Source organism: Chrysemys picta, chromosome 23, assembly GCF_011386835.1.
Source record: "Chrysemys picta bellii isolate R12L10 chromosome 23, ASM1138683v2, whole genome shotgun sequence".
NCBI classification, from domain to species: domain Eukaryota; kingdom Metazoa; phylum Chordata; order Testudines; family Emydidae; genus Chrysemys; species Chrysemys picta.
In genome coordinates, this window is record NC_088813.1 from 1,876,813 (window position 1) to 1,904,343 (window position 27,531).

At 39.9% G+C, this 27,531-nt stretch overlaps 1 protein-coding gene across 12 annotated transcripts in view; it reads left to right on the top strand.

The window, feature by feature from the left end:
* The window catches only part of EYA3 (EYA transcriptional coactivator and phosphatase 3), a 132,090-nt gene that overhangs the window by 24,079 nt on the left and 80,480 nt on the right, over nt 1-27,531 (top strand). For 8 of the 12 annotated variants that reach the window (XM_008172922.4, XM_042861693.2, XM_042861691.2 and 5 more), the window contains exon 2: nt 17,001-17,099. In XM_008172922.4, coding sequence (XP_008171144.2) covers nt 17,067-17,099 — 33 coding nt within the window. In that variant the 5' untranslated portion in view covers nt 17,001-17,066. Of the gene's footprint in view, nt 1-17,000; nt 17,100-22,960; nt 23,034-27,531 lie in introns of all 12 variants that reach the window. The other 4 variants (XM_042861690.2, XM_065577220.1, XM_065577223.1 and 1 more) reach the window with 1 other exon arrangement.

The following is a 27,531-nucleotide window of genomic DNA, read 5'->3' on the forward strand; positions in this document are numbered from 1 at the left end:
GTCATGCCTGACTAACCTAATTGCCTTCTATGACAAGATAACTGGTTCTGTGGATGAGGGGAAAGCAGTGGATGTGTTATTCCTTGACTTTAGCAAAGCTTTTGATCTGGTCTCCCGTAGTATTCTTGCCGGCAAGTTAAAGAAGTATGGGCTGGATGAATGGACTATAAGGTGGATAGAAAGCTGGCTAGATCATCGGGCTCAATGGGTAGTGATCAATGGCTCCATGTCAAGTTGGCAGCCAGTATCAAGCAGAGTGCCCCAAGAGTCGGTCCTGGGGTCGGTTTTGTTCAATATCTTCATTAATGATCTGGAGGATGGCGTGGACTGCACCCTCAGCAAGTTTGCAGATGACACTAAACTGGGAGGAGTGGTAGATACACTGGAGGGTAGGGATAGGATACAGAGGGACCTAGACAAATTAGAGGATTGGGCCAAAATAAATCTGATGAGGTTCAATAAGGACAAGTGCAGAGTCCTGCACTTAGGATGGAAGAATCCCATGTACTGCTACAGACTAGGGACCGAATGGCTAGGCAGCAGTTCTACAGAAAAGGACCTAGGGGTTACAGTGGACGAGAAGCTGGATATGAGTTAACAGTGTGCCCTTATTGCCAAGAAGGCTAACGGCATTTTGGGCTGTATAAGTAGGGGCATTGCCAGCAGATCGAGGGACGTGATCATTCCCCTGTATTTGACATTGGTGAGGCCTCATCTGGAGTACTGTGTCCAGTTTTGGGCCCCAGGCTACAAGGAGGATGTGGAAAAATTGGAAAGAGTCCAGCGGAGGGCAACAAAAATGATCAGGGGGCTGGAGCACATGACTTATGAGGAGAGGCTGAGGGAACCGGGATTGTTTAGTCTGCAGAAGAGAAGAATGAGGGGGGATTTGATAGCTGCTTTCAACTACCCGAAAGGGGGTTCCAAAGAGAATGGATCTAGACTGTTCTCAGTGGTCGCAGATGACAGAACAAGGAGTAATGGTCCCAAGTTGCAGTGTGGGAGGTTTAGGTTGGATATTAGGAAAAACTTTTTCACTAGAAGGGTGGTGAAGCATTGGAATGGGTTACCTAGGGAGGTGGTGGAATCTCCTTCCTTAGCGGTTTTTAAGGTCAGGCTTGACAAAGCCCTGGCTGGGATGATTTAGTTGGGGATTGATCCTGCTTTGAGCAGGGGGTTGGACTAGATGACCTCCTGAGGTCCCTTCCACCCCTGATATTCTATGATTCTAGACCTCCTAGTTCACTACACTCTGTGAAATTACCCAGAAATGTGCGACTTGTACTGCTCAGTATCCTTCTGAACAGTTGACGCTCATAAAGCCTGTCATTTCATCAAAGGAAAATAATAATGCACCAGCCTTGTTATCCCAACTGGAGTTTCCCACACACACTTAACCACTGTGTTTGGATTACAGTATCTTATTGTTTTAACTTATTTACTACAGAAAGATTGGTTACAAAAGAAAATAAAAGGGTAAAACGCAAGCTAATTCCTAATAACAAGCTAAGTGAACTTTAAAGCAAAAGGTTTTGTCTCACCATATTCTGCAGAAAATTTCACAGGTTCGGTTTCCTATCAGCTTGGGTTCAGTTTTTTGAGAGGAGTTGATGTCATGACGTGGGGGAGGGATAGCTCAGTGGTTTTAGTATTGGCCTGGTAAACCCAGGGTTGTGAGTTCAATCTTTGAGGGGGCCATTTAGGAATCTGGGGATTGGTCCTGCTTTGAGCAGGGAGTTGGACTAGATGACCTCCTGAGGTCCCTTCCAACCCTGATATTTTATGAGCAGAGGTGAGAGAGGTAAATTCGAGTCCACTGTCTCTCATTCTTATGTCGCCCTCCCCTCTTTGAGGATTACCCACAGCTGGGGTGCAGGCGACAAGCAGTCTCTGGACTGTCCACATGATTAAATGAAAATTTCTTGTTTATACCTTCCTCTGCTGCAGAATGGCAGCTTAAGCTCTTTAACACCTGGCTGGGGCCAGTGTAACTTTGTCACTGAAAAACTGCTTTGTGAGTGTTACCCAGAATTACAGCATATTTCAGTAACAATCATATAGTAGAGTCTCATAACTGCACATATAGTGTTGCTATACATAGTCCAACAGGATAATGATATTTAGCAGATTGACTTTTCAAGTGATACCTCACAAGGCATACTTTGTACAAAATTTAACATAGTCTTGTAAAAGTGGTGAACATAACAGTATAGACCGTCACACGCTCCTTCCAGCTTCTGCAACAAATGAGGCCAGGGTCCAACAGTCTCCTTCTCAACACAACACTGATTCATTCACTGAGCAACCTCAATCCTGTGCACTGAATGAGGGAAGGGCAACTATGGAAAAAACAGTATGTAATCACGTAATTTAAAGACTGTATCATTATGTATATGCATAGACAACCTTAATTCTGGAATTCCTAACTATGGAGTGCTTAGCTTTGCAACCTTACTAATTTCAGGTTTCATATTAGCAGCCGTGTTAGTCTGTATCCGCAAAAAGAACAGGAGTACTTGTGGCACCTTAGAGACTAACAAATTTATTAGCGCATAAGCTTTCGTGGGCTACAGCCCACTTCTTCGGATGCATATGCATATCCGAAGAAGTGGCTGTAGCCCACGAAAGCTTATGCGCTAATAAATTTGTTAGTCTCTAACAACCTTACTAATATTCTTTTAAAGACTTTTTTGTGTAATTATACTTACACATAACTTGCACTTAATTTTCAAATGGCTATGCTTTCTGCAACATCCTTGTGAGGTGGCTAAATATTACACCTGTTTAAAAGATTGAGTGAGTTAGTGAGGTAGAGAGGTTAAGCGACTTGCTAACAGAGGGAGATAAGTGTCAGATGGCATTAGAACTAATGAGGTCCTGCCCTCTAGTCCTGTGGTCAGACCACTACTTCCATACTATCTTTCTTCTGAAGTAAATTTTGGGAACATGATGGATGTGTTAACTGGCAGTAAAGCTTTGAAATTTGATGTTGAAACAATTTTCTTTTAGTAAAAATACTAAACTACCCAAGAATTCATTCCTTCTTTAAATTTTTGAGTGGGTTACTATGGCAATCTATGGTTGCTAAGACGCAAATTGCTAGATGTCCTAGAACTGCTTGCACCATGATAAGTATCATGGCCACTCCTAAAGCAAAATAATAATGAGAAATCACTAAGTTTGCCATAGTTACTATGTTTTAAATATGGTTGTGGCTTATGGCTGAGCACTTAAACAGATTTGGGGAAATGATGAAAGATCTGTTTAGAGATAAATCTTCAAATGTGCTGGATCTTGGCAGCCCTTTAATAGTCAACATATGAAGTCAAGACATGCATTTGCAAAATATTTATTGCTTCTTGTTGAAAATAAAATTGAGGGCAGCCTAAGGTAAATAAGTACAGGACACTCTTAGTGATTAATATGCTGTGGCTGTGTGAGCTGACCTGCTAGAGCTCTGAAAAGGCTTTTTTCTGGAAAGCTATTTACCTCTTGTGTTTTAACATGCAGTGCAGTCTGCAAAGGTTAGCTACAAGAAAAGTTTAGCAGTGGCCTGTAGAGGGTGGTGGTGGTTTTTTAAAATGCATTTAAAAGAGTATTGTAAACTTTATTTTGGATAGATTTTCCCTCAGAAGATGCAATCCTAGCAATTGTATAGATTTTCTGTGTATGTATAAAAGTACATACAAGCCACAGAGACATGGCTTGCTTGCGTGAGTAGATAGATATGTGTATAGCACATGCGCATAATTTAGTTTCACAGAGCAGTGTTTAGGGACCCCATCATTGCATGTTGACTGAAAACAACAATTATACTCTGGACATCCGATCTATTCAGCACAGTTGTAACTCGATTGTGAATTTAGAAACTACGTGTTTGATCAAGGTGTAAATTCAGTTGTTACCAAAACAGGAAATAATCTTGCTGTTGCTTATAATGTTATGTTTCTGTGACCAAGAGGTTTCTATCAGGTAGCTAAAAATGAAAATGTTGTAAGGGTAGATAATTTTATGTTTGTGATCTAATTCTGTTCTCTCTAGATTAGTTTGAAGGGACATTTGGGATGTTTTAGGTTCAAAATGTAAGGTTTTGTTTAAAGAAAAAATATTTTGCATAAATAAGATGAAAATTGATTTGCTTTCATATACTATGTTTTTTGAAATTCCAGGGAAAACAAGTTTTTCCATTTAAAATTCCCCAGCTGTATTTGCAATCCAAACATTAGAGCACTGTATGAGTGTTAGAGAAATAAAAACAACAAAAATGACCAATATATTCTTTGTTCCAGCTAAGTGTACACTGAAAAGCATTTGTTGTGATAAGTTAATTGGAATTTTAAAATGATCACTTTTAAATACTGATCTTGTGATTCAATTTGTCCACCTGATGAAACCATTTGTTGATGTTATGCTATCCGGTAATGCATCCACATGTCAAACTGCTCTTTAAGGTTTCCAAATAAAGTGATTGGTTTTTGCTGACATTTACTTATCTTCCATAATCTTCATTTCTCTTTGCACTAAACTATCTGCCAAAAATATCCAACCTATGTTCCATCTTTTAACAATGTGACTAGTTTATTATAAGTACAATGAACTTCATCTTCAAATTACTTTGCTTTTCACAACATCCTTGTGTCGTGGAAAGAATCACCCACGCACTGATTTTAGTTCACAGACTCAGAGCCTGAGGCCTTTATTGCAATACGTACCAAACGCATTTGGGGTGCAGTTCAAAAACTGACACCCCGATGGCCGCTCGCAGGCGGGTTTTTACTTCATTAAACCGCAAGCAAAGTACAAACAATACGTCATGAGTTAAGAAACTGGGGTTGGGGTCAGTCCTCCCCCCTCCCCCGGTACCTTCCTCATTATTTTCCGATAAGTGGGTGTTTATTTGGGTAGAGGGGCGCTTGGCGGTTTTCCCCAGGGGTGGTACTTGGCATCAGTTTGGGTACATTTCTCGGCAAGGCACACCTTATTTTCCGGGGGTTTTCGGTTAAGGGTTGGGGGGGGGTTATCATGGGACGCTAAAAGAAGATCTATGGTTAATTTGCAGATAGCTGGAATTGGAAAATGTTGCAGATAGCTGCAACTGCAAGAATGATTAACTCTTTGCAAAAGCAATTTCTTAATGTAAGCGGATATTCTATGTTTCGAGCGGTTTCATAAACTTGCGGTTATTATATTGTTAAAGCAGTTTCTTGCTGTAGCCTTTAGCATTGTTCTGTGTTCCCCCCCCCCCCCCACTCCCCCCTCTGGTCATTACCCTTGACCGAGTTTGGCAGAGAACCGTGTTGTTCAGTCTTGCTCAGGCTAAGGCCTGTACTACTCTGTGTAAGGGCAGTCAGCATAACAGATCTCTGTTGGAGGGTTTATTTCGGGGCCTTCAGATTCAAAGCTCTGGCTATTAAAAAGAAGCCCCCCCCCCCCCGGTTCTATTTCCCCACACTTGTGAGGCAGCTATATATTGTACCTGTGTAACAGACTGAGTTGAGTTAGAGAGGTTAAATGACTTGCTAACAGAGGTAGGTAGTGTCAGACAGGGTTAATAATCAGGAATTCTTGTCCTGCAGTCAGACCTCTACTACAGTATATTTCATCTGAAGTTAATTCTTGGGACATGATGGATATGTTAACTAGCAGTAAGGTTTTGAACCCTGGCATTTGTGCACCGGACTGGACTAGATGACATCTTGAGGTCCCTTCCAGTTTTATGATTCTATAGTTTCTTCTAGTAAAAATGCTACAAAGGATTTCATTCTTTCTTTACATTTTTACACAAGTGTGCAAACTAAATGCTTTAATATTTGTAATCCATAATTCCATTTTAGCCCCAGAGGGTTTTTAGCCTGGACTTTGGCACACTGGATCATTTTCCTTTCAGAAATAAAATAGATGGCTCATATAACACGACTGCTATTTTAAGGAGCAATTAAGGAGATCAGAGTTTGCATCTCAAACTTGGTTCTTTATTCCCTGTCTGGGAATGCTATCAGGCAAGTCAATATAGCCCCTAGCTTCATTAACTGTATGTTTTATTCAGACACCCTTGGTGCAACCTAGGAGGGGTATTTAACTGGCTGTGGAGAGCTAGCTCTCCTCAGCTGGAGGGAATGGATCACCATGATCCTAAGTCAGGGGTCGGCAGCCTTTCAAAGAGGAGCCATTTTTTTGTTTTTTATCTTTGACCAAAATATTTTGAGAGCCGCATCACACGCAAAGCTACTTGTAGAGTTAGAATTTATCTACTAATAATAATTGAACATATTAAAGTTATTATTACTCACCAATACTTTTAATGCGACTTCTGCCATTTGAATTTGAATATAAACAGGAGGGGGCAGGGGATTGGGGTGCAGGAGGAGGTGTGGGGTCTGGGAGGGAGTTTGGGTACAGGAAGGGGTTCTGACTTGGGGTAGGGGGTTGGGGTGCGGGAGGGGATGTGAGGTGCAGGCTCTGGCCGGGAGGAGCTTACCACAGGCAGCTCCCAGCCAGCAGTGCAGCAGGGCTCAGGCAGGCTGCATGCGGTGGCCCTATGCCACTCCTGGAAGCGGCTGGCTAGCGGCACGTCTTTGCGCGCCCCTTGGGGAGGGGGCGGGCGCGGGTCTCCATGCGCTGCCCATGCCTGCAAGCACTGCCCCTGCAGCTCCCATTGGCTGGGAACTGGCCAATGGGAGCTGTGAGGACGGGGGCAGTGCACAGAGACATGCCAGCAGCCACTGCTTCCGAGAGCAACATGGGGCCAGAGCCTGCTGCGCCCCTGGCTGGGAGCCGCTTGTGGTAAGCGCCTCCCAGCCAAAGCCTGCACTTCGCACCCCCTCAAAAAATGGCTGCCCCCATGCAGGCAGCCAAAGGGATCTGGCGCCGCAGGTTGCCGACCCCTGTCCTAAGTGCTTAGGGAATTAAGGGGGGGGGAACTCTATGTGCGGAAATTTTTAAATTACATTTCTAATAAAGCAAATAGAGTGGATTTATTCATGAATGGGGCTCAGGAACATTGTTACAGAGTAGTTCTGTGCATGAAGAAATGAAAGATTCGGTGTATGTTTTTCCCTGAACTGACTTAGTCAATTATACTACAGTACTTAAAATCTTGGTGTACGCAGCTTTTTGGCTTGTTTGTACCTTGGTTTATTTCCTGCCTGGTGTCCATTCTATATAGATTATTATACCATGCTCATCACCATAGTGTCTGAATGCCTTCCACTAGTACTAGGTGTTATGGTAATACTACTAAGCAATGTGACTGTTTATAATTTGTATTAACATGTGTCACATGTTTGTTCTTGGAGTGGAAGGTGATAAGGCTTATGATGGTCCTTAGTTCCTTGGAGAGTTCATTCCACAGTCTTGGAACAGCCCCCAAGAAAGCTCTGCTGTTGCCCTTGATGTCTTTGTTCTTTTTTGTCTTTTAAAAATATATATTAATTTGACTAATGTTAACGTGTTATGGTTCTCCGGTTTGTACTAAATCATAAACAAGAGTTAAATTTACCTCCCAGCTGGGTTCCCAATGTTTTATTTTTCCCATCAGAGATATTCCTCCCTTACACAAACCTCATCTTTTTAAGTGTAGGAAGGCACATTAAATAACACGTAATTGAATGCCCTCAAATTTTGTTAGCCCGTTGAGCTGCTTTATGATCTGGTTGTTTCATGTCCTTCATAATTGCCTGGGGCTGCCAAATAGCATTTTTCATGATCTTTGACTCAGTCTGCATTGCTGGGCCACATGTTTAAGGAATTTCTCTTGTACTTAAATTTAAGACACAAGAGCTGAAGTAAGAAGAATGGCAAATAATTCACTTCTCGTAGGAAAGCTGCGGGCTGTTGGGTTTGTGATGTCTCAGACAGATTTTTTTCAGGTGGTAGGAAGCTTTTAGTATTAGCATAAAGTTTAGAATGTAAAGACTAAAGTTGCCGTGATAACTGCTGCTGATTGTAAGGCTGTTTACATATTGACACATTACTCTTTTAGGTTAACCGTATATCCTAACATGACCTAATCATTCTTGTTTGTGCCATAATGCTGCAGGTAAATGTTTTCCTTCTTAACATAATGTGTAATCATTAGAAAACAAGATTGCCCTTACCAGTAGTGCTACTAACCTCTGTTCACTCATTCATGTCTCCTCATAGGTTGTAACTTATTTTCATAAACCATTTTAAAATAATGCTTCATTCAGGTTAAATATTATTTTTATATTTAAAAAACCCTAAGGGGAACTACAGTCTATTACATTTTAAATGCTTTGAGAAGTTAGATTATTTACTTTCAGAGGTTTCTTAATAAAAATCAGTGACTCAGCAAATCTACAGTTCAGCTGACCTGGATCATAGAATCATAGATTAGGGCTGGAAGAGACCTCAGGAGGTCATCTAGTCCAACCCCCTGCTCAAAGCAGGACCAACACCAACTAAATCATATTATATTGGCTATATTGCTCCAAAGTACTGAAAAGCCATAAGCATTTCTTTGATTATTTACCTGGCAGCGTATGGGATCTTATGAATATTGACAAATCTTTATATATGTTCCTAAGCAATCAGGAATACTCCAGCCTTTCCAAGAGATTCATTTTACTTTTAGTGTTTTTCTGCCTTCAGAATAAAATGATTTTATCATACTAGAACAGAACTAAAATTTCATGTGAAATAGTAAAACACAGATTCCATAACTTTGAAGTTTTAATAACAGAAAGAGCGACGCAATTCCCCCAAAAAGCTATCGTGAAGAAAAGTTGATCTTCTGTTAAAATCTAAAAATGCTAATTTAAAGGGCAAAGAATGCTTCTTTTAATATAAAAGGACTAATTTTAATTAGACTTTTCTAGAACTCTTAAGGAGTCCTGTGCAATTATGGATCTATTAAAAAACACAACCTTTTTCTAGAGTGGAATCCCTAATATTCTAGTTCTCGGGCTATAAGGATTTAATTTCTAGGTTTTATATAGAATTAATAAAATTTAATATGGAGTATAAATGTGGTTAAATGATAAAATGAGAAAGGAGAAATCTCTTGAATTGTGATCCCAAATTTGGAACAGAGCTGTTAACTCACCTGTTGGTGTTTCTGTTAAAGAGAATCACTAAGATACTGGTTCCATGGGGTTTTACAACTTCTCACATGGAAAAGATATTAAAATGTAAATCCAGTGCATTCAGGCAAATATATGTGTGTGGGGGGGTGGAGGGAGGAGAAGGGCTTTCTTCCACATCTGGTGGGAGGGTCTGAAGGTAGCCAAATTTTGGATGTGTATCCTGGATATAATTTTTGAAATTAGTTTTTGAAAATCACTGGATCCAGATGGCATCTGATCCTTCAATCCTACTTCAGGGTTTACTTTTGAAAGGGGAATTATCTACTTAAAAATTCTAAAATTCTCTCATCTCTTAGTGGCATATACATTTTATTAAAAGCCTTTTTTTCTGTATCACTGGAGTTAATATTGGTCACTGAATGCTGCTGCTACTTTTCCTTCTGAGCATGTTTTTAAAGTGAATTTTGTGTTATTGAAAGTTGCCAGATTGACCATTCTAGAGAATCAAGCCCTCTTTTTGTCCACTTAGTTATCTGTTTGCATTGTTTTGGAGGCACAAGCTTCCCCAGGTGCACATCCTGCCATCCCTCTGCCCTTCACTGACCCCTTCAGGGAGAGAAAAAGTGAAGTTTAGTCCTCAGATTTACTCACTCCTAGACAGCTCTACCAGTAAGAATTCCAGCTGAAGCCCTAATTCATTTCACATAGGTCTGAACTTAAAACAAAATGGAAAATTGTCTAAATTTGGAACTAAACTGAGGCCCCTTGCTGGCTGATTCCAGGTAGAACACTGATTAATTGAAGAAAAGGACTTGGATGTGGGGAATAGGATGTCACTAATGGAAATGAATGCTGGGAGTTGAATGAAAAATGGGAAAATTTTGGCCAGCTGATTAATGAAGTAGTGGGAAAACCTGAGGAACCCATCTGAACTGGCCTTTGGGTAGGGACCGGGGCACAAGGAAGTCCTCTCTTGGATCAGGAAGGAGACCTCTCTCTCTCTCTCTGCTTGTATGCATGCCTGCTTGTATTCTGACATGGAGGAACAGAGGTCATTGTGTGGGGAATGAAAAGTTACCATCTTCTGGCTCCAAATTCAGACTAATAAAGCAATTAGCAATGCAAATACAGAAATCTTCTTACCTATTTAAGTGGTTCTACTTCCTGATTCCTCAAAAGAGTGATAGTACAGTATACGTCGGGGCGGAAACATGTAAACCTCCTTGTGATATTTGTACAATAGATTCAGTGCAATCATTGACCTTCTGGGATCTAACAATTTAATACTTTAACTACCTCCTTGGGATAGAAGCAATGACTGAGACTCTTAGGGCTTGTCTACACTGCCACTTACAGTGCTGAAACTTTCCTCACTCAGGGATGTGAAAAAACACCCCCAAATGATGCAAGTTTCAGCACTGTAAATTGGCAGTGTAGACAGTGCTGGGAGCCGGGCTCCCAACTCTGGGAGCTATTCCCCTCGCAGAGGTGGTTTCTCTCCCAGTGCTGGAGCCACGACTACACAGCCACGTTAAAGCACTGCCACGGCAGCGCTTTAATGTTGGCTGTGTAGACATACCCTTATTCAAACTTTTACCTTTGCTTTACAGTGTGAGAGTGGTGAATTGAAAAATACAGCAATCCAGAGGTGAATTTTTGGGTCTAGTCTACTCCACCCTTTAGTGTCAGACTAAATTGAAAGCAGTTTGCATAGAACCTTGTTTGAATAGTTTCTGTTAGCTTTTTTCTCATCAGTACAATTTTTGACAGAATTTGCTGCTGACAAAAGGATTGACTGTCCTGGAGGGCGAGAGCCTCCAACTACTGTGTAGCCACAGAGAGGCTGTAACAGTGCAATCTCGCTAAGTAATCTGCCTCAACCCTGTCCTGAAGGGTCCAGCTCTCTTTAGGATAAGAGAGGAAGTTGAGCGTCCTTGGTCTCTTATCTCAAAATGCCAACTAGGCTAGTCTAGTTCAATTATATTTACTTTTGTTCTGTTAACTAGAACATAGATAGCACTAGACAGTTTTTTCTGTAGTCAGCATTGTCACTGGAAAACTAGGCATATTCATTCTGCAAAGAGGCGATGTATAATAATGTGTACAAATACTGTAAACGGACTTTAGAGGTAGAGTTTGCTAAGAAATGGCTTAAAAGTCTTCAGTGTTTTACAGTTTATTTTAAGTTTTACTGGTTACTTTATTTGTAGTCTCTCATCTTGACAGCATTTTTCCCCTAGGGACTCCTTTTCCGATTGGCAAATATGGATTTTTATCCCCCTGTATATTAATAGGAAATTTTGTCCCTCTGTATTAGTATGGAAAATTTTTATTTTAACAACTTCAGCTTCTGTTTATGCCTACTATCTACAGCCTACTGCACACCAGTATTGCCTATGTTGTAGGAAGCAGCAGCCTTCACTCTACATTTATTTGCTTTAGATTGTTTTAAAGGCAGACCCCTTAAGGTTCCTTCACTGCATTCAGTTTCTGTGTTTTATTTCCTTTGTTGGTTTATGGTATTAAAAAGGCACATGTGGGAATATTGAATTTTTATATTAATAGTGTTTCTAATAGATCCTTTGAGTATAGTACAAAGTGAATGTGAACAGAATTTTTCTTATTGACATTATAGATGGTCCAGAAGGCCACAAATGCTTGAATAATTTGCTGAGATTCTGTGCTATATTATCACTGCTCAAAGACATGCTAATCTAGTAGGTGCTGTATGTATTGTACAATAATCATTGTATGGAGAGAAGGAAATTAAACACCCAGCGCAAAAGTGACAGTAATAAAACAGATTCAATGCATCATAAAGAAATCAGTGGAGTTTGTATAGTATCCATAAAATGTGTGGTTTTCTGTAACTTAATTAAGGGGAATTAGCTATTTCACAGAAGCAGCTTTTGATATCAACTATAAATAAATAAATCCGACGAAGTGGGCATTCACCCACGAAAGCTTATGCTCCAGTACATCTGTTAGTCTTAAAGGTGCCACAGGGACTCTCTGTTGCTTTTTATAAATAAATAAGTCACTTTCCATTTTTTTTCTTTTTTACAGTGTATTAAAACTTTGTATACAAGCCTATAAATCACAATTGGACTTAATTTTAAATAACTACAGTTTTTTTGTTTTGTGGTTCCCATATGGAGTCTTTAACTCCATGTTATGACTACTGCATTAGTGTATCTATGCACCATGACAGTATGGCACAGCATCATTGTTACAGTAGTAAAACTAGCACTCGCTTTTTGGATCTTCTACAATGTCAGTGTAAGAGAACCTGGTAACAATACAGTACATAATACTAATTTAGTGTTCCTGTCCTTGTCTCCCTCTGCTGTATTTTTTAATTCAGTGAAACCCTAAAGGAAATAAAATACAGACACTAAATACAGAAGTGTGTCCTCAGGGATCTTCCACATCTCATTGTGCCTAGGCACTGCACAGTTTCTGAATACTGAGCACTCTGCAATACCATAAATTTTGAAGTGTTGAGGTATATTTTAAGGAATAATCCTGCATTGGTTGGATGATGGACTAGGTGACCTAACAGAGCTGTCTCCTGTCTAATTCCGTCTGCCCATAGGGTAGAGAAATGGGGCAGATCATCATGAAATGTCTCTTTTTCCATTATAGCTCAGAGCCTTAGCATTATTTTAACCCCTTCATTCCAGAATTAATTGCTACCACATGCAGAAACACTATATTAGTGGTCCTTGGAGGGATAAGGGATTGAAATAAATGTGTTAAATGTTGTACATTTTAAAACCTCAAAGTGTATCATAGTGAAATATTTCATTACAGTTTTCTATTTAATAACTTTAATTTCATTATTTGAAATTGTGTAAAATCTGAAAAGTATACATTCAGGCAAATACGGTTTGAGCAAAAAAGCAGGGACTGTTTTTTAATAAAAAAGTATCTAAAGTGCTTTTCACTGATATTTTAATTATTTGGTGGTATTCATATCACAGTATCTTTAACTTTAATCATTTGCAGTTTGAGAGATGTACTGAGTTCCAGCTGACATTTTAAAGACTCAGAGCCAAAGCCTATGGTTCTGGAAAAGGAGATTGCTATTTGCTACTAATATCAGTCTGGGTTGCTGAGGGAATTATCTCCATCCTTACTAAGTTTTAACATTCCAAACTTGCCTGTTTAAGATTTTTAAAATAGGATTTAATGCAACAAGACTCTTTTTACTTGCCAGCACTTTTAACACACGTTTGGCATGGAGATACAGTGTCAGAATTTTGCTATAGAAACAGAAGCCAGAGAAATTGATATATGAAATGTTATAGTCCATGCTTCTGCTTTTTGTGTCTTTTATTTTGAAGTTTAGGAGAATGGTTTTTCAGTAAATTGAACAAACTAAAGAAAATGGTGTGTAAAGAATCTATCTTTTTGGAATTTTTTTTTTTTAATAATACTGGCTCTAGCAAACCGCTATTTGCCCATAATGATAATAAAGTATCTTAAATTAATTAATAAAATTACAAATCAGGTTTAAATAAAATAGCACTAAAACTTTATTAATTTGATTCAGATTTCAGTGTCACTATATTTTCGTAATTCTATTTTGCAGCTGATGAAAATTGCTATTTATTTTTAGTAGAATATTGTTTCTTGAAGTTCAGTTCACTGAACTTGTCCTTTAATAAAACAATTATTTTTTTCACAATTAAAAAAAGAAATGTACTGTTTCACAAATCTTATTCAGAATCTTGAAACTCCAGACTGCCTCCTGTCATTCAGAGTGGTAGCCGTGTTAGTCTGTATCAGCAAAAAGAACCCATTTTTTCATTTTCTGTGTGTGTATATATATTTTCCTACTGTATTCTCCACTGCATACATCCGACGAAGTGGGTTTTAGCCCATGAAAGCTTATACCCAAATAAATTTGTTAGTCTCTAAGGTGCCACAAGTACTCCTCGTTCTTTTTCCTGTCATTCAGTGGCTTGCTGTAGGTTTTTGAATTATTCATGTTTTGTATACAGTACAGCTTTATATTCACAGGTACCAGTTACTTTCCTCCTGAAAATACTCTGATTTCTTAATCTGTTGAGCTGTGACTTCATGTTTTTATGAGGTTAGCCATCATTTGGAAGCTTTGAAGACTACATAGGGGACCTAGGGATGCTGAGGGTGTTTTTTTTTTAAAAACCAATACAATAATATTTTACCGATTGTCCACTGGAAAGTGTGTAGATACAGTTGTCAAAGCATGGTTACCTTAATGGTTAAAAAATCTGCTTTTGAAATTAGTTTGTAGTAAAAATGGTGAAAATTAGAATTCATTTTCTCTAACTTTTTTACCAACTTTCTGCCAGCAAAGGTGTGTGTTTGCTAAATAATATGGCATATGCCACCCATCTTGTGTCCTGACAAAAGGTGAATAAAACATTAAACAGACACTCTAAACTAAAAAGCTATGTTGCTTAGAGAACTCCTAATCCTCTATCCAACTGCACTACAGTTATCCCAACCCCTGTAATGCGTGCTTTCTCTTCCGTTGGTTGTGTTCTGTGTGCTTCTCTGTAACCCTAGCTACAACTTGGATTGGTCTTTATAGGATGTCCTCTGTTTAAATGGCTATTCATTATAGCAAATGTTTCACACTCTCCTTTCCTCTGTGAAACAGTCTTGGCTCAAGTTCAGTTGCCACTTGGACAAGAAGTTTCTCCATTTTGATTTCATTTTGATTTTGGTGTAGTAAATGGTTTGATTTGGAAAAGCTTTCTGCATTCATGGTAGCAAGCTGTCCTATTTATTTGAAAAGGAGGATCTTATTGTAATTGTAACTCTATAAACTAGATGTGAGTTTGGATTAAGTTTTTCAATGCTAATTCCAGCATTTGTGAGAACAAATTTGGCCTTTGATTTATTTGAAAAAAAAAAAATAAAATAAAAAATTTAAAAATCCAGATCAGAAAACTAAGAAAGTTTTCGCTCTTGCTTTCTGTAGAAAACCAAACCAAATAAACTTTTTTTTTTAATGGAAGCATTAGGTCAAAATGTTAGATAGGATTTGAATCAAAATCTGATTTGTAAAGTAATATTCTTCTTTTTGTTTCAGCTGTAAACTTTCAAAGAATTTACTCTGTAGTTCTGAAAATATTTCAAGAATCTTTAAATTCCACAATTTTCCTTTCCAGTCTTTATTTATTAAAAGGAGTAAATTACAATTAAAAAGGAAACGAACTTTTTATATGTAAGATGATGCTATGAATTTAAACTGACAAACTACAAATTCAGTCTACCACCCACTCCTTCATCTGCTGTGCGGTGTGTGCTATACACAGTAAATTTTATATATATATATTTTTATATAAAACGCACGCGCACACACACCCTCCCGACCCCAACCCCAAAATGGAAAACTGAGACATTTCAGGTCAAACAGGTTTTGTTTGACCCAAAGTGAATTTTTTTCATTTTTTGTTTTCCAAGAAAAATTTTAAAAAATTAGTTTTGGTTTGAACTGAACTGGATTATTTGGCTCAGTTTGAGTATATTGTGTAAGGTCATACCTCTTGACCTATTTATTTTTTCATTGGGATCATTTCATTATATGGAAGGTGCTCAGATACCACAGTAAGGGGCAAAATATAAGAATCTAAATGCTGAGAGAACAGCGGCTATATGATATGAATATAGGGCCAGTCCTGTTTCCATTGAAGCCCATGGCAATGTGACAGGATCAGAGTCTAACACAGTCAATAAATTATGAACATTGCTGTTATTTATGTATTCCTAAATTATGATGTATTCTTTCAGTGCTTTTTGTGGTTGCTTTAATCTAGCTGTAAAATGGCTGTGTACTACTTTTGTGTGCTTCATGTGTCTTTTTGTGGGAAAGACTGATTTTTAGGGAGGGTATGAAATTGTTTATATCTTAGTGTACATCATGGGAGAAGTGCCTTACTCCATTGAATGCATATTGAAGGTAAATCAGTTCTTGAAACACTCGTTGAGTTCAGTGTTATGAACAGAGTTTGGCTGACGGTTTTTACGTCAGTGGTTTGGAGATAAAGAGGTAATCGAAGAGAAATTAAACTTTAAACTGTAATGGTTCATATTCAAAGTTGGGTGTCACTATTCAACCTCTTACATTTTGCATCCTGTTGGTACTGTTTGTTGGCATAAGTCTAGTGGATTTTATTTTTTTAAATGCCAAAAAGCCAGCCAATGAAAAAAACACTGCGGAAGTAATGTTTTTTTTATTTTTTGAGTAGCAGACTATAGGAATTCAGTAAAACGATTCTGAAAGTAGTCTCCTTCAGAACGCTCACTTTTCTATGGTAATTCCAGTGAGTCTTGACTCTTGCTTGTTACAGTCGGCACTTAATACAGATAGCATTTAGTACTAAAAGCTTTACTTTCTTTGAAATTAACTTTTTCTTTCAAAGTAAAAGGTCCGACTACTCATTTTTAAGTGTACAATTTAAATAGTTATTGCTAATAATCAGTCTTGCTTGTAGAAACATTTAGTTGTGAGTCATGTCCTGATTTTTTGTGTGACAGTTATGTAAATGTTCTAAATTAAAACAGGTTAGATTGTATCATTCTGTTTACTGACATAGTAGCCTGGAGTTGATCACTTAAATTAACTCTGGTAATCCTAAAGTGTTTTTACAATCACAGCGCACGTGTATGATTGAAATGTTTAATATATTGGCTTCTATAGTGAGTATGTTACAAGTGAAATGCAGTAGAAATGTGCCACGTGCATTTAAAAACCCCCCACCATTGTTTATGTCTTTGGGGCTTAATGGTAAATCTTTGTTTTAGAAAACCTCCATATGCGAGTTTGGTCTCTTATTTTAGAGATGGCAACATGACTTTAGAAAGCTTGAGAGCAGAAAATATAGAAATGAATATTCTCAGATAGCCTAAATGATAAGCACCCCACAAAGTATATAAAGCTATGAACATCTTTTTTAACAGGCTTTGAAGACTGCAGATGAAGACACACAATCTAAACATTTAAGCATATTAAAAATATTAATACTCATGGAAGAGGCACAAGACTTACCAGAACAACCTGTAAGTATATTTGTAAAATCTTATAAATTATTGGAAAATAAGTCAGTAATCTAAAAAAAGTCAATTGTGATTATTCTAATGGATAACAGGAAATATGCCTTACATTTGTTGTGTGTTTCTAGATGTGGGGATCATTCTTCCTGTTGGTAAAATATATTGGGCATTAGCCTAACTTGGGTTATACAAACTACAGTAATAAAACAAGTAGATAGGTACATTTGAAGTTTGTAATATCTTCGTTTAAAATCATGGATAATAAATATTTGCTTTGTTCAGAACTTGTAAAATGAAATACATGGTTTCAAACCATTTATAGAAAATGAAAAATTACTATTTAAGATAGCACTTGTAAAATAGTTACTGTAAACTCTATGCTCTTTAATTTCTTCTGGTACCCTGGAGAGCTTAGAGAAGTTCCCTATTCTCTAATACATTGTGAGCAGCTGTTGCAGGAAAGCAGTACTGTCACCTTTAATTTAATTTAACAGTGTCTGTAGGTAAGAAGTATGGTTGGAGTGATATATGATTTTAAATCCTATTTGCTGCATCCTAAAACCAAAGTTCTGCTAATAAAGATTTTAGGGTGAATAACTGATTTAAATACTGTAACAAAAACAAGACATTTTAATTTTTACTATTTATATTTACAGTTTCAAAATTCCTCAGAGGTGCTTCTTATCACTGACTATGCTCTTCTTGATAGAAAATTTGTCAACAAAGTTCTTAAAGATATTTGAAATGTTAGTGCATATTTGTTTTTTAAATTACTTAGATGGAATGTTATTGTCAGTTCTGGAAGAGTAAATGTGAATGCAGGATAATAGTCAGCATATTTGATATAAAAGTCCTACATCTAACTTTAAAGTAAATGCAACAGTGTAATAATTAAACACATTACTTTACAAACAAAAAAATTAATGACAATGTTATATTTAGAATTCAGTCAAGCTTGATGCAAACAAAACAAGAAAACATGACTTCATTTTTATGGTAGCCTGTGGCTACTTTTTATATTGAAGTTATCGAATGTACTAGAAAACATGGGGGTATTTTTGGGAGGATTGTAGATTTAATAATCTTTGCATAGGAAATATTTTGGGGATGTTCAGACTAGTTAACTGGAGGAGATACAGTTCTTCAATCTGAGAAATCTAGTTAATATTTTGTAACTCTTCGTGTATCACAAGAATGGATAAACTGACATGGGGGCATTCAATGAAACTGAAAGGCAGGAAATTTAAAACTAATCAAAGAAATACTCTCCTATACTACACACACACGAGTGGGAAACTGCCACAAGAAGATTCAGTTGAGATTCAGAGCTCTGTATGATTCAGAAAAGGATAAGACATTTATATAGGTAATAAAAACATCCATAATAGCATCCATAGGTCTATGAATCCTCATGCTTCATTTATAAGCCAGCCACTGACAGGAGTTAGGAGGAAACTTTCTCAATGGGCAGATTATTCCAAAATTACCCACTATGAATTTCCTTGCAATTTCCTCTGAGTCTCCTAGTAGCCACTATCCGAGATGGACTAGTGGAATAGATTGACCACTGCACTGATGTGCTATTTGTATTGCCTGTAAATATTTGTTTGTCACCTGTACCTAGTGAAGGAGGGAACTAATGAATGTAGCGAACATTATTTTTCACAGTGAGAGCATTGTTGAAACCTAGTGTTACCATTTAAAAATAAGGAAAGGAATGAATTCACCCTTGCAAAATTCTACTAGCTCATTAGCATTTGATTGATATTTTATATATCTGGGTTCCCAGTTTTTCCCCCTTTGATTAATTATGGCAACTGTTACTTTGAAAATGTAATCTATTACAAACTATTGATTACTAGTACAAAAGATAGTGTTACATATTATTGATTACTTATCTGATTTATTTTACCAAAATATTTGGAAGAATGGGGAAAAAGGAGTAATTCCAGACAATTTATTATTTCCTATTTCAGTCGGTATTATTCAAATGTGGAATAACTGTAATGTCTGCTTGAAGTTTACATGAATTGCTTTTTATAGATGTTGTGTGGTATGATTGTTACCCATCTCAAAATATCCCACCATAAAGGTTATGTCCTGCATCCTGACATCTTGATAGGCAGGACAATTTAGTCGCTGTTTTTTGCTGTCCCTTCTTTTCTTTCCAAGTGCTTTGCAACAATAAGAGGGGGCTGTCTGCTGCATAGTGTGGGCTGCCACTCAGTGGTTTGGGGTTCCCAGGAGAAGGACTGGGAATTGAAGACAAAGGTGGGGAGGTAGGTATGTGGCAAGAGTGATGGTCAATGATCCAAGGGTTACTGTTTCTTATGAAAAGTTATTGTATTATTTATCGGGATTACAATTTTCAAAAGTAATCCCATACCGTGATCTGTTTAAAAAAAAAAAAGTGATATAATTATATGTAACTTATTCTAACCCAGCATGGCAAAAGGTGGGCAAGTAGATTTTGTGTCACGGCTGGTAAATTTTTCTTGACAGTTTTGCAAAATTGAGATAAAAATTTCAAGAATCAATAAAATCTCATGAGCATGGCCAATTTTAAAATATGATTTGAATACTCATCATAGACATCCAGCATATATTGCCCTCCAATATGGTGATTACTTCCCATAAACACCAGCAACAAGAAAGCTAGAGCTGCTGCTGCTGCCAGAGCAGAGAGGAGGAATAGCCACCATTGGGCTAGAGTGATGACCGAAAAATGCATTGCTCTTCACTTGTGCATGAGCTTTCAGTGTTGGGCAGTATTCTGCAATCTCGGAAGCTGAGATTGGAGCACTATTTTACTGCTGTTGCATTCACAGCCAATCATTCTGTTGTATTCTTTTGCTATAACTAGGAGCCCTATTGTTGGAGTTACAAACAGCATGCAAATGGTTCAGGCTAATCGATTAAACTATTATGGAGACATTACAGTTGCTCTGTAAAGTTGAAACTAAATTTCCATTATAATTCTGACTTTACCTCCAAAATAGATAAAAAAAAAAAATCTCATTCTCAGAACTAGTAGGTTAAGTCTTAGACTGAGGTAGAATTTTTCTACAAAATTTGACGCTTTTGGACAAGGGGTTTTTCAGTTATGAAACCCTAGCATGAGGAGGTGGGCGGTTCATCAGTGTTGTTGTTGTTGTTTTTTTTTTTTTTTTTGCCAGTTGGTAGCAAAATAAAATAAAAACTAGAAAGGAAAGAGATGAGATTTGGATCCTTGGACACTAGATTAGCTGCAATGTAGTTTTGAACCCCGGAGTTCGATCAAATCATGTCACACTTTAATCATTAACTTTTTCATTTGGAACATTGGTGTGGACCTCAACTTTTTTTTTTTTTTTTTTTAAGCTAAATCTTTGTCCATTTCACTTGCAGAGGGAGACCTCAAACTATAGCCTACTCACTGGGTCACTGATTAGGAAGCTTCTTCCAGTAGTCTCACCAAGGGACATAAGTGATGGGGGGAGCTGGTTGTAGGTGTAGGGGCCAACTTACTTTCTAAGGCTCATGGGAGAGGTGGTGTGTAGGGGACCTGATGAGGTGTATGTAGGCAGGATGTTAATATAAAAAAAAAATATGGAGATATACTTATCTCCATAGATCTGGAAGGGACCCCAAAAGGTCATCAAGTCCAGCCCCCTGCCTTCACTAGCAGGACCAGTTTTGCCCCAGATGCCTAAGTGGCCCCCCTCAAGGATTGAACTCACAACCCTGGGTTTAGCAGGCCAATGTTCAAACCACTGAGCTATCCCTTGCTATGATTTACTGGGGGTTCTGCCCTCCTGCAGACTGTCCTGCCAGCAAAAGCTGTTTTCATCCACTCCACCCCCTTCTGTCTTTTGGTGGTTCACAGCAGTGGGACTCCCTGCTGAAACACAAGTGTGCCAGGTGGAGAAGGCAGGGAAGAACTTGTGTCTCCTGGTTGCTTTTTCTTTTTGTGCCTGTAGCTCCTCCTAAGTGCTCTTTTCACTTAGGTCTGTTTGTTCCCTTATCCCTAGCTCTCTGATGAGGAATCAGCTATTTTCTGGAGTTGTGCATTGTGGAAGACAGGTCTCTGACTGGGGGACAAGGGCAGAACTGCCAGGAGCAAATTGCTCTGTGTTGTAAGGGAATGCTCAGGAGCAGGAAGAGAAGACACATCTCCTGTTGTTCATGTCAGCAGGACTCCACAGGAGATTCATTAGGTTCAGAAGTGAAGTACTACCGCTCAGCTTTTCTCTGCAGCACTCCCTTCTATCTCCCCCACCTAGCCCTCGTCACTCTTTGAAGTCTACCTATGTTCCCTTGCTGAATGCCCACTCACCACCATCTTCCACATGCCCCCAAGTTTCTATGGCTTGCAGGAGTGCCACAAATATAAGGATTACAAGGGGTAGATCTTGGGGAGGTCTGACAAGGCTCACAAAGCTCACCTGGTGGATAGCACATTTATGCAGGTAAAGGCCTCCTTATGTGCTCATAAAGTCCGCTGGAGTCTTAACTCCCCTCCTTAGGATGATTGAATTAGTGATACTCCACCTCTGCATGCCTCAAGAATTGGGGGTGTGGTTGGGGAAATGCTCCACAAGATTTGGGAGGCATTGTGGCTAATGAGCTGAACATGAATTTCCAGTGTGATTCTGTGGCCGAAAGGACAAATGTGATCGTTGTTTGTATAAACAGGAGTCCTGAGTAGAAGTAGAGGTTATTTTACCACTGTTTTTGGCACTGGTCTGACCACTACTGGAATCCCGTGTCCAGTTCTGGTGTCCAGAAGTCAAGGAGGATGTTGATAAATTGGAGAGGGTTCAGAGAAGAACTATGAGAATGATTAAAGGATTAGAAAACATGCCTTATAGTAGACTGAGCTTGAGTTCACCATTTAGATTAACAAAGAAGTTTAAAGGGTGACTTGATTAAAGTCTGTAAGTACTTACATGGAAACAAATATACGATAATGGGCTTTTCAGTCAAGCAGACTGTTGAACCTAAACAAATTCAGACTGGAAGTAAGGAATACATTTTTAACAGTGAGGGTATTTGGTTACAGGAACAGTTTACCCAGGGTTGAGGTGGATTCACTGGCAACTTTACAATCAAGACTGATTTTTTTTTTTTTTTTTTTAAGATATGCTCCAGTTCAAACAAGAATTATTTTGGGGAAGGTTTATGGCCTGTGTTGAACAGGATGTCAGACTAGATAATCACAATGAATCTTTCTAGCTTTGGAATCTGAGAGAGAGGGGGGAAAAAAGCCCATGTTAGCCCTTAAAAAAAGAAAGAAAGAAAGTTCACACACAAACGTCAAAGTGTAGGTTGTAATGGCGTCCTTAATTCTGGTATTTTCTAATCTTTGCGTGCTTGACTTTACAATCGTAATAACCTACTTGGTTTTTTGTTTGGGATATAGAGAACTCTTATCTCCATAGTTAAGGTTGAAGTTCAGCTCCTACTTATAAACTTATTTTGACCCCTTTACCCCTAATTTCTCCAAAACTAAACCAATTGGTTTAAAACTTTACTTGTATGATCCTGTGCTAGAGTCAGATTTTTCTGAAGTTTGAGGAAAACTAGATAAGCTATTTTTGGGGAAATATGAAGGTTCAGAAAATGAGGCGATCTCACCTCTTAACAGTTTTTGTAAATGTTAGGCTCATCATACTTCTAGAGGCTTGACTTAGAACTCCCCTTCTGTTTTAATCTATCTGTTTGCAGCGATGACTGTCTTTGACTAGTTTTGGGGATTTGATGGTGGAATTATTTAATTATTGAACTTTCTGCATACATTGCCTGACTTTAACTATGGAGCCATGACCAGTGCCTTCATAATATTGGCTAATTGGAATTTTTTTTATCTTGTCATTATTCTGATGCAGACATTAAACAACTTGAATTTCCCCAGTACTGGTAGGCATTATGGCATGCGGGGAGTCCTGCAGAGCTTTCGAGGTGAGGAGGGATACGTATGGTGAATCAGGGAGGTAGGGTGAGGTGGGAAAAGAGACAACTTGAGAGAAGTTTGGGGAGGAGGAAACTGCTTTCCAAGTACATTCACTTTGCATTTTCTTTCCTCGAATGAGGAAGCAGGGAGTTACGTGGCTACTGGTTGAGCGGTCAGAGGAGGAGCAGAATCTTCCCCCAAACTACGCACAACATCTTTTTATCTGACTCCAAAATTCCTCTATTGATACTGATTGTGCACTCCTGTAGCATTTAAACTGACATGTGACCTCTCTTTAAATTGCTACAGCAAACTATTCCCACTGTATATGTAGCTGCCAGAAAATGAACTGCTTTAGTTCCTATAACATTGTGGAATCATTCACCAGGACAGTTTCTGTAAAGCATATGGGGTATCAAATATAACATTTAAAGGTGATTGAAACACAAACCTATGAGGGGGGAATACCCAGAACTACTAAGTGCAGTTTTGAGAGCACTCGTGCCTTTTGCCACAGCATCTCTGGGAATCAGGATTTTCTGCACCAGTTGCTATTACAACAAATCCCACTTCTGCCTTGCCATTGAAGGTATACACACACTAGACAGAAGCGGAGGGAAAATGGGACTCCCTGTATGAGCAACCTGAAGTAGAAGGAGCAATTGCCTCTTACTGCCTGTCGTGCTGGCCAATATTGTCTCATTGTTTCCTTGTGCTCCCTCATCTGTCTGTCTCCATCTGTTATCTCTTGTCTTATGCTTTGGTTGTGAGTTCTTTGGGGGCTGGGGCTGTCTTTTGATTTTGTGTTTGTATAGTGGCTAGTGCCATGGGGTCCTGCTCCATAGCTGGGGCTCCTAACTGCTGTGGTGTACTAATACTAACTGCCTTGAACCAGCCTCTTTTGAATGCTAGCAGGGCAAGTCTGGAGCCACTCCTGCTGTGGGCTGCAGGCTAGTGGAAGCTGCCACATGGGTAAGGGCCTCAAAGGCGGTTTGGGAGAGTGAATGATGTTGGCATCGGCATCTTGTCTTGGGCCATTGTTAGGAGGTGACCTCCCAATGAAATATTGATTCTTCATTACTGAGCTACTTACAGGCAGGGGTAAAGGGTGTAAGGCATTGGTAGAATTTATTATGTTTTCCCTGATAGGTAAGGAGGCGAGGGGTGGGGACTGGAGGTGAGCATGGGCAGACAGTGGGGTGAGGAGGAGAGTGGTGGGGGAGGGGGGCTGGCGGAGGATTAAGGAGGTAAGCGGCGAGGAGTAAGGAGGCAGCAGGGTGAGGAGGGTGGGGGAGGGTCTGGTTGCAAGCGGGAGAGTGAGGAGGCAAGTGGGGGTGGTAAGGAGGCGAGGTGAACATGGGCGGTGAGGACTGGAGGCGAGTGGCAGGTGGACGGCGGGTGAAGAGGCACGTGGCGGGGGGTAAGGAGGCGAGGTGAGCAGGGGCGGTGAGGAGGAGGGGGTGAGGATTGGAGGCGAGCGGCGGGTGGACGGGGGGGTGAGGAGGCAAGTGGCGGGGGGGTAAGGAGGCGAGAGGTGAGGTGAGCAGGGGCGGTGAGGACTGGAGGCGGGTGGACGGGGGGTGAGGAGGCACGTGGCGGGGGGTAAGGAGGCGAGGTGAGCAGGGGCGGTGAGGAGGAGGGGGTGAGGATTGGAGGCTGGTGGACGGGGGGGGTGAGGAGGCAAGTGGCGGGGGGGTTAGGGAGGTGAGGGGAGGTAAGGAGGCGAGAGGTGAGGTGAGCAGGGGCGGTGAGGACTGGAAGCGAGCAGCGGGTGGATCGGGAGGGGGCGGGGGGAGGAGGCAAGCGGTGAGGTGGGAGGCCCTGGCAGAGGAGTAAGGAGGTGAGCGGCGAAGCATGTGTGGAGGGGCTGACGGAAGAGTAAGGAGGCAAGCGGCAAGCCAGCAGCAGGGTGAGGAGGCAGGAGTGGGATCTGGCTGCAAGCGGGGCAGTGAGGAGGTGAACAGTGAGCCATCAGCGAGTGGGAGTTCTCGTGACGGGCAGGAGGGTGTCTGTGGCCAGGAAGTGAGGAGGGACACAGGAGGCGGGCCCGGGGGGAGAAGGTGAGCGGTGGGTGCATGGGCAGCTGTTGGAGCCCCCTGACTGCACCCCTTCTGCCTGCACTCCCGCCCCCTGCACCTGGAGCTACAAGCCCTGAGCACCTCCCCACCCGCCGTGGCCGGAGGAGCCCTGGGCTGGCCGAAGCCCTGAGACCTGCCCTCCCCCCCACCCTCCCCAGCTGCCCGGAGGAGCAGCCACAACCGTGCCTCCCTTTCCCTCCCCAGACCCAAGCCACCCAAATATGTTTTTCATTATTTGGACTTCTATTATGTAAAAGCATTTTAAATTTACTTCAGAATCATTATACAGACAACCACTTTTACCCAAAAAGCAAAAGAAACAATAATAAAAAAGACAAGAGCACCTTATTTGTGTTTCTGTTCTGTTAGGTCCAGTAAAGAATAGAGATAACTGTGCAAGATTTTTATTATTGAGTCTGCAAAAAAAATAACCCCAACCCTTACATAAATTACAATGATTTGGATGTATATATGTGCATATTATTTTATTAATTTTAGGAAAAATAAATAATTTTAGGAAAAAGTGTAAGTGCGGCCACCAGCAAGAATTGGTGGCCACACTCCGAGGCCACCAAAAAAATTGTTGCAAGAACCCCTGGCCTATGGGCCATATATGAGCTAGTAGAGGGCGATTCTCCTGCCCCACACGACCACTCTTGGTGAGATCTCAGCTACCCCTCACCCCAGCTACCCATCAGTTAGTTATTGCTCTCTAGCATGGTACACCTGAATAACACAAAGGGAGCAGAAGGCAGCAGAGAGAGTGCCCCAAATTGACTGGGCCACTTTGACCTTTCTGAAATATTTTGACTCTCAGTTCGAAAAGGTTGGACACTCCTGCTCTCTGTGTCCTGATCATGCGAATAGCTTATTTGCATGGAAGGAGCCAAAATTAGTGTGATGACAGATCACCATGCTTTGTATTAGAGACATATAAGAATAAAATGAATTGCAGGGGTAATTTTGGATTATGTCCATTATGATACATTCTACTTTGCACAGAAGGGAAGATGGGATGCTAGCATCTCTCGGGGGTAGGTAGGATTAAGAGAATTTAAATGGCTTGTTTGAGAAGTACTGCAAGATCTGGGGACTGGAAGCTGAAGTTATAAAAATTAAAAATTGGAAACAAGACACAAAGTCTTCATAGTATCAGAGGGTAGCCATGTTAGTCTGTATCCACAAAAACAACGAGGAGTCCGGTGGCATCTTAAAGACTAATGGATTTATTTGGGCATAAGCTTCCGTGGGTAAAAAACCCACTTCTTCAGATGCATGGAATGAAAATTACAGATGCAGGCATTGTTATACAGACACATGAAGAGAAGGGAGTTACCTCACAAGTGGAGAACCAGTGTTGGCAGGGCCAATACAATCAGGGTGGATGTAGTTCACTCCCAATAATTGATGAGGAGGTGTCAATTCCAGGAGAGGAAACATTGCTTCTTTAATGAGCCAGCCACTCCCAGTCCCTATTCAAGCCCAAATTAATGGTGTTAAATTTGCAAATTAATTTTAGTTCTGCAGTTTCTCTTTGAAGTCTGTTTCTGAAGTTTTTTTTGATCATGTATGGCTACTTTTAAATCTGTTATAGAATGTCCAGGAAGATAGAAGTGTTCTCCTATTGGCTTTTGTATGTTACAATTCCTGATGTCCGATTTGTGTCCATTTATTCTTTTATTAGAGACTGTCCAGTTTGGCCAGTGTACATGGCAGTGGGGCATTGCTGGCATATGATGGCATATATCACATTAGTAAATGTGCAGATGAATGAGTCCCTGATGGTGTGGCTGATGTGGTTAGGTCCTCTGATGGTGTCGCTAGAGTAGATATGGGGACATTGCCCAAACCATGTGTCAGTATAACAATGCCTGCATCTGTAATTTTCACTCCATGCATCTGAAGTGAGGTTTTTTACCCACAAAAGCTTATGCCCAAATAAATCTTAGTCTTTAAGGTGTCACCGGACTCCTTGTTGTTTTTTTTAAAAGTCTTCATAGGATCCCAGTCCATTTTGGACCAGAAGTGACTGACCAAATCTGTGTTTAAATTGATCCCCCTACAATAGCACATCATGCTACCATTAGACTAGTGAGCCATCCACAAATGCAGTATTAAATACTAGTTTAATTTCTCTTACTCTAAAATGCAATTTGGGACTTCTGATTTGCTACTGTTGTGAACAAAGAAATGATTTAAACTTCTTGCTTCAAGTATTACCTTGCTAGGGAGAGGGTAAGGGAATCTAGTTCATGGCAGCTGAGCATTGGGTGCAGTTTGAGTGCTAGATCTGTTGAGAATAGAATTGTTTTAGAATTAACGGAGTTCCTTGGGTTACAAAGAACAGTCCCTATCAAACCTTGGGAGTTGAGTATCCCAGTGCAAAAAAATGTGTAGGGGCATGGGGGAGGGAGACGGGGAAAAAGCA